Source organism: Borostomias antarcticus, assembly GCF_949987555.1.
Source record: "Borostomias antarcticus genome assembly, chromosome: 25".
Lineage (NCBI taxonomy): Eukaryota > Metazoa > Chordata > Actinopteri > Stomiiformes > Stomiidae > Borostomias > Borostomias antarcticus.
In genome coordinates, this window is record NC_140258.1 from 13,224,371 (window position 1) to 13,238,607 (window position 14,237).

General features: G+C 48.9%; 1 protein-coding gene across 1 annotated transcript in view; it reads left to right on the forward strand.

The window, feature by feature from the left end:
• The window catches only part of dst (dystonin), a gene marked incomplete at its 5' end in the record, with an annotated part of 129,628 nt that overhangs the window by 29,262 nt on the left and 86,129 nt on the right, over positions 1-14,237 (forward strand). Inside the window, 7 exons of the mRNA XM_084458642.1 lie at positions 895-987; positions 9,848-10,014; positions 11,077-11,189; positions 11,405-11,511; positions 11,879-11,998; positions 12,989-13,084; positions 13,425-13,552. Coding sequence (XP_084314768.1) covers positions 895-987; positions 9,848-10,014; positions 11,077-11,189; positions 11,405-11,511; positions 11,879-11,998; positions 12,989-13,084; positions 13,425-13,552 — 824 coding nt within the window. The remainder of the gene's footprint in view (positions 1-894; positions 988-9,847; positions 10,015-11,076; positions 11,190-11,404; positions 11,512-11,878; positions 11,999-12,988; positions 13,085-13,424; positions 13,553-14,237) is intronic.

The window sequence follows — 14,237 nt, forward strand, 5'->3', positions numbered from 1 at the left end:
GGTAAAGGTTGTAGTTGCTCTTTTGGGATAGAGGTGATGATAACAACGCTTTAATATCTGAAACGTGAAATATAATGTACATTTTGGTGGGTAAGGTTGTGGCATTATCAAGGTGGCTACAGTAAGATGAGCCCTGTCTTGGATAGAGGGGGATAGAGAGAGTGATAGTGGATAGAGTAATAGAGGGGGATAGAGAGAGTGATAGAGTGATGGAGGATAGAGAGTGATAGGGGATAGAGAGAGTGATAGAGTGATGGAGGATAGAGAGTGATAGGGGATAGAGAGAGTGATAGAGTGATAGAGGATAGAGAGAGTGATAGAGTGATAGGGGGTAGAGAGAGTGATAGAGTGATAGAGGATAGAGAGAGTGATAGAGTGATAGGGGATAGAGAGAGTGTTAGAGTGATAGGGGATAGAGAGAGTGATAGAGTGATAGGGGATAGAGAGAGTGTTAGAGTGATAGGGGATAGAGAGAGTGATAGAGTGATAGGGGGTAGAGAGAGTGATAGAGTGATAGGGGATAGAGAGAGTGATAGAGTGATAGAGTGATAGAGGATAGAGAGAGTGATATAGTGATAGAGAGAGTGATAGAGAGAGTGATAGAGAGAGTGAGAGAGTGATAGAGTGATAGAGTGATAGAGAGAGTGATAGAGTGATAGAGTGATAGAGTGATAGAGTGATAGAGTGATAGAGTGATAGAGGATAGAGAGAGTGATAGAGTGATAGGGGGTAGAGAGTGATAGAGTGATAGATGATAGAGAGAGTGATAGAGTGATAGAGGGGGATAGAGAGAGTGATAGAGTGATAGAGAGAGTGATAGAGTGATAGAGAGAGTGATAGAGTGATAGGGGATATAGAGAGTGAGTCTAACTGGTTCTGCTCTGCTGTCCTCAGGTCAAACTGGTGAACATCCGGAACGATGACATCACCGACGGCAACCCCAAGCTCACGCTGGGATTGATATGGACCATAATACTGCACTTTCAGGTCAGAAATATGTGTGTGTGTGTGTGTGTGTGTGTGTGTGTGTGTGTGAATGAATTGATGCAAACCATAGTATTGCACTTTCAAGTTAGGGGTCATCAAGCAGTAATACAGTCTGGTCACAGTGTGTGTGTGTGTGTGTGCGTGTGTGTGTGTGTGTGTGCGTACGTCACGTGAATCACGTCTGTGCGTTTTGTAAGCGTGTGTGTTTGTGAATTGGAATGGAAGATCACATGGTAATCTACTTTATGGATGTTTGTATGGCTACAGCTTCATAATGTAATACATTTTGTTTGTCAGAACAGTTAATTTGTCAGTAGATTACATCTCGATTGAAAAGCTAGCATTTTGGAAAGCTGATTGAGAAGCTAAAGACTATACTTTTGGATTATTTTGCATAAGTGAGATTTGGTTCAATCTGAACCTCGGTCAGCCTCCTCTCTCTGAGCTGCTGTTCACTCCTCTCACCACCAGGGGTCCAGGGGCAGTCATTAGAAATGACGCAGTGGTGAAGCTGGTCATGTGGAAGCTTTTCTCGTTGTTTCTCCTTTATCTGTACTTCATATGTAAATAAGATTGAGTTTAATATTAAGATTAGCTTTCCTCTTAGTTGACTTAAGTTGTAGCTAGAAGGCAGGGAGAGGCTCGTCCCCGATTGGTTCATTTCTCCTGGCTGTCGTGTACACACTCCTCTCAGTGTTTTCACAGCCTACTGTCAATAGCCTCACACACACACACACACACACACACACACACACACACACACACACACACACACACACACACACACACACACACACACACACACACACACACACACACACACACACAGTTGTTCCCCTGGCTACCACACACAGACAACAGTTCTGGCCTGGCCTAACTAGTTTGCCACACACAGACTTGATTGTGTTGCTCCAGCTGCAAACTTTCAGTTCAGCAACTAGATTGTAGTGGATACATGTAGCTAGTAGCTAATATTAGGAATGTCACACACACAGTGAACACACACACAGATGCACTCACATGGAGGCAAACACACACACACACACACACACACACACACACACACACACAGGTCTATGTTGCTCTTCAAAGGGAGTGGCTGCTATGCAGTGGCAATAGCAACGCTAGGTGGGTCCAGTGTTGCATTTATGAAGCCCTGTGAAGAACAGGCTGTCCTAGACTCTCACCTTGTATCTGTCTCTCTCTCACTCCCTCTCTCTCTCTCTGTCTCTCTCTCCCCTTCTCTCTCACACTCCCTCTCTCTCTCTCTCTCTCTCTCCCCTTCTCTCACACTCCCTCTCTCTGTCTCTCTCTCCCCTTCTCTCTCTCACTCCCTCTCTCTCTCTGTCTCTCTCTCCCCTTCTCTCACACTCCCTCTCTCTGTCTCTCTCTCCCCTTCTCTCTCTCACTCCCTCTCTCTCTCTGTCTCTCTCTCCCCTTCTCTCTCACTTCCCGTCTCTTCCTCCTCCTCTCTCACTCCCTCTCTAATGTAAAACCCCCCCGCCCTCTCTCTCTGCCTCTCTCTCTCTATCAGGCCGCAGCTATGAATTATTAATATCTCTGGCCCAGTCTGCAGCTTTGACTTGACTGAGTTACAGTATGGGGCAGGAATGTGTGCCGTAGCGAGCTGACTGTGGCTTACATCCTGGCCACGATAGAAAGAGAGAGAGAGAGAGGGAGAAAGATTACACTTCCATTTTCCTTGTATATGAATAAGAAAACTCCTCTTCTGACTGGCTACAGCTTACTGTATGTCTGTGTATCACATCACAAGCGGGGATCAGTTGAGCCCATCTGTGTCTAATTCCACAGATCTTCCCCGCTGGTCGAAATTACAATCAATGATTGAATGATTTTCCTATGAATCATTCTGTGTGCTTTTGGTTAAAGAGCGAGTTAGAGAGGTACAGCAGAGAAAGTATTTCACTATCATAAACCATGCTGACAGGTAGCTTGGGTTCCCCGCGGCCGCACCTGTCCCTGTCAGTCTCACGCGAGCCGGGGGCCACGCGGCCCTCCCTGGGCCGGCGGCCTGTTCCTGCCTGACTCGCTGGGTCTCAGGGCGCGCGGGGAGAAACGCTCGGTCCTGAGGAAGCCTCAGCTCGCCAAGCGCCGACACATCGGCAAACGCTACGCCTTCCTTGTTTTCCTGTCGAAAGGGTTTGGGGATTTTATTAAATCAAATAATTATTTATTCATACACTGCACTGTAACTTTTATTCCTGTATTTTATTTTTCCTGCATTATGTTTTAAATGCCCTTTTTTGCATTTAGTTTATATGACCTTTTATGCGTTTCTTGCACTTTGTCTTGATGCTTTTAATGTCTCATCTACTGTAAAGCACTTTGAATTGCTTTGTTGCTGAAATGTGCTACAGTATGCCAATAAACTTGCCTTGCCTTGCCTGGCCACTCCCCCAAAAACCACTACAGGCCTCGTTTGATTGGCCGCTCTTGATTTTTGGCAGCTGAACTTACAGTACAGTAGCATCGCACGGAATGTACCAGAACCTCCTGGTGTGGAATGGGTAACTATATACTATAGAAGTGTTCCAGACTCTTAAGCTCTATGGAGTTTAGGTTGACAAAGACGGCCCCCCAGGGGCGGTTCTCAGTACTAAGAGGCCTTTCTTCTGCTCTGACAATAGGAGAGCGTACTGCGTGCTCCTCTGGGACAGTATTGTCCTCTCCTCTGGGACAGGACACTGGGCTGCTGCTGTTTTGTCCTCTCCTCTGTGTGTCGGTCTGCTGTGGAAGTGAGCAGGAGCTGAAACCCGAACACTCTGGCATGATGACGCACTGCGTCTCTGTGGCCTGCTGGTTCACCTCACTGGTGGTCTCTAGATCCCCGCCATGGTCACAGTCCAGGGGGAGGGAGAGAGAGAGAGAGGGAGAGAGAGAGAGAGAGAGGGAGAGAGAGGGAGAGAGAGGGAGAGAGAGAGAGAGAGAGAGAGAGAGAGAGAGAGAGAGACACAGAGACACAGGGACACAGAGACACAGAGTTGGTGGGTAGGGTAGACCCACATGGTCATGGTCAAGGTTCATAGCCCTGAAGTTCATGTAGTCTCTAAAGAGACAGCCTCAGCAGTGTGCTGTGTACAGCGTTAGTAAAGTGTCTTTCTCTGGGCTGTCCTGTGTATGTGAGCTGCAGGGCCGCTCCAGGGCCCTGGCCTAACCTTTAGACAACATGTCATTTGAGTCAGCACTGTGTCAGGGCGTGCCGTGCATAACTGGGCAGTTATTTTTAGATGGGACAGTGCGATGAAATTATTCTCACTATCTCCTGCTACACTCTCAGACTCGGACTTCAATGCGGCACGGAACACGTCAGAGACGCCCAGGCATTGGTTGATGGCGTGGTGTATACAGTAATCTTATTGGTTATGTGGATTGTTTACAGTACGTGACTCACTTCCTGGTCAAAGAGTGTTCGGCTCTATCGGAACAGCTCGGGTGATGTGTCAGCATGATCATGTTTGTTTATTAAACCATTTGACTGGAGCTCCGCCTCCTTCTTGTCTTGCCTGCTGGTTAACGGCCAAAAGCATAAGCGGCTCTTTTGTCGTCTGGTGGAGCGCGGGGGGGTCGGATCTGTCTCCGCCTTTGTTCAGCCGCGCTGGCCTGGTATTTTTAAAGCCCCCTGTGATTGGCCGGGGATACCCTGCGCCCGCTGGCGTTCCGTCAGGGCAGACAGACTCGCTGAGCAGAGTTTTCCCATACGCCGTGATCACAGGCCATCAGCTGGAGAGCCGGTCCTACCACCCAACCCCTCCCACTGACAGGGCCTGCTTATAGACAGGCACATCTGAGGAAACCTAATACCAGGAGGACAGGTCCAGGAGGTGGCCGTGTTTACACTGTATACGCCGGTGAAGAGAGAACAGGAGGACTGGCTGATGACGCAGCGCTCTCTCTCTCTCTCTCTCTCTCTCTCTCTCTCTCTCTCTGTGGATCAGTCAGCTGTGATCTGGCCTCCTGTGCCTCTGACTGGTCTCCCGGCGTCTGTGTTTACGGTGTTTGCGCTGGATTAGCTCGGCCAGGGAAACGTTTCAAAGGTCAGAGAGAATTCCAGAGAGCAGAGCTGGGCGCCGGGTGGAAGCGCGAGGCAAGAGGAGAGGAAGACGGACGAATAGAGGAGGAGGGGAAGGAGCGAGAGAGCTAGACGGAGAGAGAGAGAGAGAGACGGGGACTGAGACACGGAAAGAGAGAGAGATAGAAAGAGAGGTCTGGGGCTTCTCAGCCGTGGTTCCTGTGGGAGTCGGTGACTACAGCGCGTGTGGAGGGAGTGGGGGGGGGGGGGGGGGTGCTGCGGTCTGGCGTCTGGGCCGCCTGCCATCGCCTCCTCTCCACCCCCTCGCCACAGAAAGTATGACTTCCTCTCCACGGAACACAGGGGCCCCGGATCACACTAGCGTCCCGCGACTCACGGCGTGAACGAGGATCGGAGAAGCGTTCCCTGGGAAAGCGTAAAAAGCCCGACCGGCGGCCATGGGGAACGTGTGCGGCTGCGTGCGGGGCCCGAAGGAGGAGTGCTACGTGGACCCCAACAAGGCCCCCCTCAGCCCGGAGGACAAGGAGCTGAGCGGGCGCAGGCGGTACTTCCAGAGGAAGAAGAAGCGGAGGTCCGGGGAGTTCCGGCCCACGGACTCCCTGAGGAGCCGCGGAGAGGCGGGTCCCCGGGGCGAGGAGGACGACGGCTCCGGGGCGGCCGAGCGCCAGGGAGGCCCGGACCGGGGGCCACACGGGGGCGCCGAGGAGAGCCGTGCTCTGGCGGGGCCGGAGGGTGCCCCGGGGGCGGAGGAGCCCCCCAGAGCCAGGATGGGCAGCATCAGCAGGGGGGTGTACGTCGGGGAGGTCCGGGTGAACCGCAGAGCCCCCTTGGGACAGAAGCTGGCGCTACGGTCCGGGCGGTCGCCCCCCAGTCGGCGGGACGGCGGCAAAACCGGGCCGGCTGGGGAGGCGAGGCTACGCGGCATCGCCAGGACCTCCGGGAACATCGCCCCGAAGGACGGCCTCCTGGGGAAGAAGCTGCTCCGGAGGCAGCTGAGCAGGGCGGTGAGCTTCGGGGCGGTGGAGCACACCCTTCGGACCCTGAGGGGAGGAGGGGAGCGGCCGGCGGGCGCCCTGGAGGGGAACCTCCCCAGGATCATCTGGAGCTCCCAGGTCCACCGCAGGAGGAGGCGGGCTGACACACACACCTGCTCTGGAGGATCAGACCCCCCTCAGGGTCACGCGGACCCTGGCCAGACTTCCGCCATGATGTTTACGTCCGGCGGACCAGAGGTAAAGCAAGTGCAGTGTATTAATAGTCAGCATGCGGTCGGTCGAGCCAGCGAGCTGCAGCGCAACTCATGGTTGGTGAAGAAGGGGTACGCGCTGACATCGGTGCCCCGACTGCAGCAGTATTGTGTGTTTGTGTGCGTGTGTGTGTGTGTGTGCATGTGTGTATACGTCTGTGCTCCATTGCAGTGGTGCGTGCACCATGGAGACTGTTTTTTGAGTTGGTGTGTGATCTGTCTCTGTGACACAGTCTTTCCATCCTGGCAGACAGTGAACTATCATGTGCTGCTCTTGAGACCACTCTCTGACGAGACTATAATTATACTCTGACCCAGTGAAAGTCAGATTCCCTCTGAGTCAAATGGCTGGATGACCACTGACACCGCCGGCTGCTGGGCCTGCGTTGGATAAGAGGGGGAAATTACAGAGCAGTTGAGGAACATGTTTCATAGCCTGGTCCTCACAAGAAAACATAATGATGTTTTCTTAGACGAGCTGTGGTTGTGATCTCAAACGTCTATTAAACTCTCTCTCTCTCTCTCTCTCTCTCTCTCTCTCTTTCCCCCTCCCTCTCTGTGTCTGCTTCTCTGCTTCCCACAGGTCTTATTATAAGGCATTCAGTAAATGGGAGCAGCTTATTATCTGGGATTTTCCATTACAGTATTCTGCCATATCAGCAGTTCAACCACCTTGTAGTCATGTGGGTCGTTTGAGCCCTTACCCTTAAATGAGTGGTTGCTTTTGGCAGTACGACATTAAAGTATTATCCTGTTTTGTCTGCTGTTTATGTTGTTCTCATGCTAGCTCACCGGCTAATACCTCACTCAATTCTAGCTTCTGCTAGCTCTCTAGATGCTACCTCACTCAGTGATACTAGTAGCTTGAGCTAGCTCTCTAGATGCTACCTTGCTCAAAGCTATCTTGTGCTATCTCAACAGATGTGTGACAGTCTATCTAAGTCAACTTTGCCTTCAGCATGACATCATGACAACACCACCAGAGTTGGTTCAAAGGTCGCATCCCTGATTGATGGTAAACATGTCAGTCCCCCAGCTCTGGATGTCCTTCTCTCTGCGTTAGCTGTGTTATCACGACCCTGTGGATAGTGGATTGTGTTTGTTTAGCAGGTTATCGTACCCCTTCTCTCTGTCAAACTGGCACCAAACCAATGGCTTATGTATTAGTTAGTTGGCTGTCTGCATGGCTGGTTGACATTTCTAACATTTCTGATTCAAACACTGTGATTCGTAAGCCAAATAAGGAATTGAGATGGTGTAAAGTGAATTCTTTCAGCTTGTTTTCTGTGTGTGAGTCTGGAATAAAACAACATGTTCTTACCTTGCAAAGTGAAGTATTTAAAAAGATATGATAACACTTTATTAATCACCAGGAGGGGTTCAGGTGTTACAGCAGCAGAGTGATAGAAACGTTGTTTTTTTTCTGTAAGAATAGAGAAATATAATAAACAAGTGAAACATGTAAAGCACACACACGCACAGCACAGGGCGAGAGGTAATATTCTCGGTGGCGTGTGTTTGTGCATGCGTGCGTTTGTTTGTTTGTCTGTAAGCAGGATTACGCAAAGACTACTGGACCGATTTTCATGACATTTAGTGGAGGGGTTTAGCATGGGCCAACTTAGAGCTCATTCAATTGTGGAGTGGATCCCAATCACGGGTCAGGTCCACGAGCCGCTCAAACACGGCGGGCCATTCACCTCCATTCATTTTTTGAACCAGGATTATACAAAAACGACCAGACCGATTTTCATGACACGTGGTGGCAGAGTGTAGCACGGGCCAACTTACAACCTCCGGTGGCAAAAGATGGGTATCGACTCACCGACGTGAGTGAGGAGTCCGTTCCACCGCTGTGGGCAAGGACAGAAAAGAGCCGTGACCTGGTCATTCGACTGCAGACTTCAAGGCAGCAGAGCGAAGTGGTTGGGCAGGGGTGTAGGGCTTGACCGTGGCCTGAAGGTAGGAAGGAGCTGTTCCTTTCAGTGCACTGTAGGCTAGCACTGTAGTCTTCAATTGTACAGTATAATGTATACGAGCTGCTACAGGGAGTCAGTAGGGAGAATGGAAAAGGAAAGTAGTGTGGAAGAACTTGGGGCAGTTGAACACAAGCAGAGCTGCATCTTTCTGGACAAGCTCCAGAGGTCTGGTGGCCGACACGGAGGCGCCAGCAAGGAGGGAGTGCGCTGTCTCGTCAGTGAGGAAGGGGCAAATTCTCCTAATGTTGTAGAGCAGGAATCTGCAGAAGCGTGTAACCGATGCAATCTTTGCTGAGAACGGTCATTGATTGTCCAGGGTCACACCCAGATTCCTCGCAGTCCGACAAGCTTTCCCTCCCTGGAGGAAAAGCAGCCAACCAACTATTTATCCATCCATCATCAAAGGTCACTGTTTTGCTTCAGCCATGGTATGAGGAAAGGGTCTAGGCATGAGGAAACGGTCATGGTCTCTGTCGAACAGCGTGGGAGTGGTGGGAACATCAGTGTGCTGCTGGTTATTCTCCTCTGCCTGACCATGTGTCATGTTGAGGGTGGGAGATATTTTCCATGATGGCCAGCGGTTTGGACAGCATTGGTTTTCTACTGGATAGCATTCACTAACCTACTACTCACTGAGGCCACCTTCTGGACTGGGACGTTTTATTCTCTCAGCCCTCTTCCCCCTCGGAGTTATGTGTGTGTGTGTGTGTGTGTGTGGGGGGGAGGGGGGGGGGTACATGATTCTGACTTCGGACGACTTTTGTCAGGAGCAGTAAGGAGCACTGTTGGCTTGGTGTATTTCCAACTTTACATGCACTTGGAGTGCCAACTCCATTACTAGAACCATGACAGTCAGTTGGTATTTCAATTTTGTAGGCTAAATATTCTTTCTTTCGTTCTATTTTTCTCGTGTAATGGGTTCTAAGTCAGCCCATGCGAAACCCCGGCACCAATTTTCATGAAACTTGGTGGAGGGGTTTAGCATGGGCTGACTTAGAACCCATTATATTTTGGAGCAGATCTGAATCATGGGGCAGGTTCACGACCCGCCCAAATATGGCTGGGCCGGCCATTCACCGGCGTTCATTTTTTATAAAAAAAAATGCGACTTTTTTTGTAGTCGCTGCCAGATAATTTTGCTCGTTTGGACAAAAACATGCTTCCATTTCCCCTCAGTCATGGCTCGTGAGAGCTGAGGGCGGGAAGGAGGCGGCAGGTGCACGAGGACTGTGTCTCACGCGCTCAACCAATGACGCGCCTAGATTTTTTATTTTTTTTTATTAAAAATTGACCCTCTGTTGGCTCATATTTTCCCGCCCTTCCCGCCAAAGTGCCGCTCTAGAATTGCCTAGTCCGTCTATACATACGGGGCCCTGGACATTGTTATCCCAAGCAGATTTTGAGTTTTTTTTTTCTTTCTGCGACTAAGCGACTAATGAAAACTTGCTCGACTACGACTCTTCTCGTCGACTAACGTTAAGTCGACTATTGGGGGGCAGCCCTATATATATATATATATACAGGAATTATCATAATAATAGTAATTGCACAGTTCATCTTATTCTGTATGCCTTCCCCTCACAGATCTCAGAGATCCACGTATGTGGGGAGTCGCAGGACATGACGGCCAAGGAGCGCCTGCTGCTCTGGTCCAGGCAGACGAGCGAGGGATACGTCGGCGTCCGCTGTGACAACTTCACCTCGTCATGGAGGGATGGCCGCCTCTTCAATGCCATCATACACAGATACAGGTAAGGAAATACACCTGGCAATTCACCTGGCTGCATTCCAGGCTGCCTACTGGGTAACGCAAATATACCGTAGCACCCATCCATTTATGTTCCTAGTACAACGACACACAGTTCGTACAGTAGGTTTTCAACATGTTGTAACACACCTGGTGGTACAGTACACACCTGGTTCTACAACTGATACGATTTCTGTCTATAACACCAGGAGCATTAGAACATTACTGTCTTTTTCTACTTTTTTGTATTTGTGTACTCTATTTTTTTCTTATCATTTAATTACACTATTTTTGTCTATGCGTGGACAGCATAGCACTGTGTACACCCCCTGAACCCCATGATGAATATACTAATTTCCTGTTCAACAACGCTTAGAGGTGCAGTATAGAGAGTGGTGGTTTGAGTAAGATTAGCCTCTCAGGTAGACATCTATTGTACTCTGCCCTGCTGGACAGACCTGGGAATCAGATCTATACTGACAGTAAACTGTAAGGGATTAAATTCTGGGTCATGGCTTTTTCTTGCTGGTCAGTTGAGGCTGTGGAGAATGGGAATGATGCTCTAGTTAGTACAACAGATGCTTTAAGCAAACACGTCAAGTCTTTGACATTTGAGTGGGTCATGTGTAATGGTAGTGTGTAACTGTGTATCTTTAGGGCTGCCTTCACTGTCCTTGGCTCCAGAACACATATTTATTTCTCTGGGAAGTCATGTGCCGCTCTCTTGCCTTAGCCGGTTACTCTGTGACTGGCTAACAAACAGGCTAATGCAAACACTGGCTAGATAAACAAGCTAGCACACTATTCGGCTAGCTAATTCATAAGGTGATAAACACAGCAGTTAGCTAGTAAATAGGTTTATGTGTCATTATATTGGCGTGACCCACTGCTAGTGAAAAACGCTGTCTCTCAAACATAGTTTGTCTGTCGTGCTCAATACTTCAACAGAATTTACTAGTTAGTAGGTCTGAAAGTATTATAACAGAACCTTTCAATCAAAGACATCCAACACTAGACATTACGGAGATACAGATCAGTCTATACCGGTTTCCCCTCCCTCTGGCAGGCCTGACCTGGTGGATATGGGCCGTGTGTCGGCCCAGACAAGCAGGTCCAACCTGGAGCAGGCCTTCGGCGTGGCTGAACAGCTGGGAGTAGCCAGGCTACTGGACCCTGAGGGTGAGATATCCACACACACACAAACACACATACACACACGCGCACACACGCACACACACACACACGCACATGAATACATTCACGCACACAACCACAGTCAAGAAAGATCAGTCTGAAATATGTTATGTTATGACTTCATGTTATGTACTTCATATCAATGACAACGCACACACAAACACGCTTATTTTCTAACGAGGCTGTTTTGTGCCCCTCAGACGTGGATGTGCCGTCTCCAGACGAGAAGTCGGTCATCACGTACGTCTCAACGCTCTACGATGTCTTCCCCAAAGCTCCTGAGGGGGTGGACGGCATCAACGCCAGCGTAAGTACTGGACTGCACTCAGGGCTGGACTGGGGGAATATTTAATGCCGGGAGTCATGTCCAAGTCAGGCCACGAGCCGAGCAGACGCGGTGAGATGGAACACTTTCAGTTTTGTTGAGGGGTGGGGGGCGCTGCGCGATTTGTTGACGGGGGGGGGGGGGGGCAGGCCATTCACCGCGTGCCAGGCCAGTTGGTGAAAACTCCCAGTGCTCCCGATGGCCAGTCCGCCCCTGACTGCACTGTACAGGCTGCAACACACACACACACACACACACACACATGCACGCAAACACACACCTACTGCCCAGTGTAATCCAAGAGTATTGATGGAAGATGATAATGTGTGTTTGTGTCCCTGTATATCAGGATGTAGATATCAAGTGGGTGGAGTACCAGAACATGGTGAAGTATCTGAGCCAGTGGATCAAACACAACGCCAGCATGATGGCAGACAGGGCCTTCCCCAACAACCCTGTGGAACTCAAGGTACGGTAGCATACACTCAAAAAGGGTGCTATAATACAGTAGAACTATTTGTGACAATAGAAGAACCGTCTGAAGAATGGTTCCAGATAGAACCTTCCAGATGGAAGCCTTTTCGGCTCAGGAAGGTGCTGTTTGGATCCCGAAATGGTTCTTTCAGACCCTCGATCTCTATGGAACCTTACAGACCTGAAAAGCATTCTATTTGGAGCTTTTTCAGAAGCTCCTTCTGTAGTTACTAATGGTTCTATTCCGAACCCCTTTGTTAGATTGTACATACCGTACTGGACTAAGAAAACTTCATGGTGTGTCAACATCACGTTATACTGAGGTGCCAACAGAGATGATCTACAAACACTCAAACTATCTACTCTGTTGATTTACAATAAGTTAGCTTTCACATAAGGGTCAGTGGATAGATAGATGAATGTTGGTTGAGTATCCTCACTACTAGGCTATAGACAGCATGGTGTAATGATCACACCTGATTCAGACTGACGGTCTGTGATTACTGGCGCAATCAGAGGTAAATAAAGAGAGAGATTTGGACTAAGATATACCCTGTGGATCTCTCAGATTCGGCTTAATTTTCTCCTTGAATAACCGTGAGGACCATGTCGTTTAAAAAAAAAAAAAAAAGAAAAAAAAAAAGATTTTTACAAAGTGCTGATATTGAGATAGTACAGCTAGGCACTGAGGCCCTCTGGCTGAGTCTCTACATGCTCTCCCAGTCCTCCGGTCGCCCATAAGTAGCGTCTGTCTCAGGTAATCACATATTCACAAGATATATTGACAGCTAGCAGAGAGCAGCTTCTTCACTCTTATCAGACTTAGTCGACATTCAGGCGCTGTATATTGGAAGCAGTGCACTCAGCTATGATCAGCTGTATTGATGTATGTGTGTATTGATTCTGTGTTTGGTGTTAAGGGATGTGGAGGTTGACTTTGGGGTCGATGCTGACATTGATGTGAATTTTTGTCCCTTTTTTACAGGCACTTTATACACAGTATTTGCAGTTTAAAGAAAATGACATCCCACTGAAAGAGAACGAGAAGACCAAAATCAAACATCTTTATAAAATGCTAGAGGTACGTATATATATATATATATGTAGTGCCAAATATACAGTCAATACATTTTTCTGAAGTAAGAAGCAGTGAATTGAAGTAAATAAACTAAGATGCTGCTGTGTGTGTGTGTGTGTGTGTATGCTAGAGGTACGTATATATATATATATATGTAGTGCCAAATATACAGTCAATACATTTTTCTGAAGTAAGAAGCAGTGAATTGAAGTAAATAAACTAAGATGCTGCTGTGTGTGTGTGTGTGTGTGTGTGTGTGTGTGTGTGTGTGTGCGTGTGTGCGTGTGTGTGTGTGTGCGTGCGTGTGTGCGTGTGTGCGTGTGTGTGCGTGCGTGTGTGACAGGTGTGGATAGAGTTTGGTCGTATCCAGCTGCCCCAGGGTCATCACCCCAACGACGTGGAGAAGGAGTGGGGGAAGCTGATCGTGGCCATGTTGGAGAGAGAGAAGAGCCTGAGGCCGGAGGTGGACAGGTAGGCATGCCGCTGCACACACACACACACGCACACACACACACACACACACACACACACACACACACACACACACACACACACACACACAACCAGGATTTACACTCATTACCATGATTTACAACCTAAGAAAATACTTATCTGACAGCCATAGCTGCTGATCACTGGTTCACAGCTGTGACCTTGCCTGGCTGTTGTGATCACGAAGAGTACGTAGGGAAGGGGCAGTATTGATTTGGAACAGTAACGGGGCAAATAGCCTGAACTACTGTACACCCAGAAGTGTGTAGTAGGGTTATTCAAAAATTCACCCCTTCAGCCAGTCAGCATCAAGTATTCATCCAAGCCACTTTTCAGAGCTATTCTCTGGTAAGATGTCTATGTCAGCTCTTCCCAGGTGAGTCTACACCTGTTCTGTACGCATGGTGGTCTGTGGTTTGATTAGATGGATGCAGGCTTATGAGTTCTGAAAGTACCTCAGATACAACCTACGGTGTTGTGAAACATCTTTCATCACGTTGCTGAGGTAAGAGGTAAGATTCCTTGCCTAGTTGAGTGAGTAGTGTGTGTTTAATGACTTGGCTAGACAATGATAGCTCTCAGATAGGTTTAAATGGTGTGTTCCTAATCATGTATCATGCTGTGATGTTTCCTCGCACAAGCATGAGTTCGTTAATACAGAACA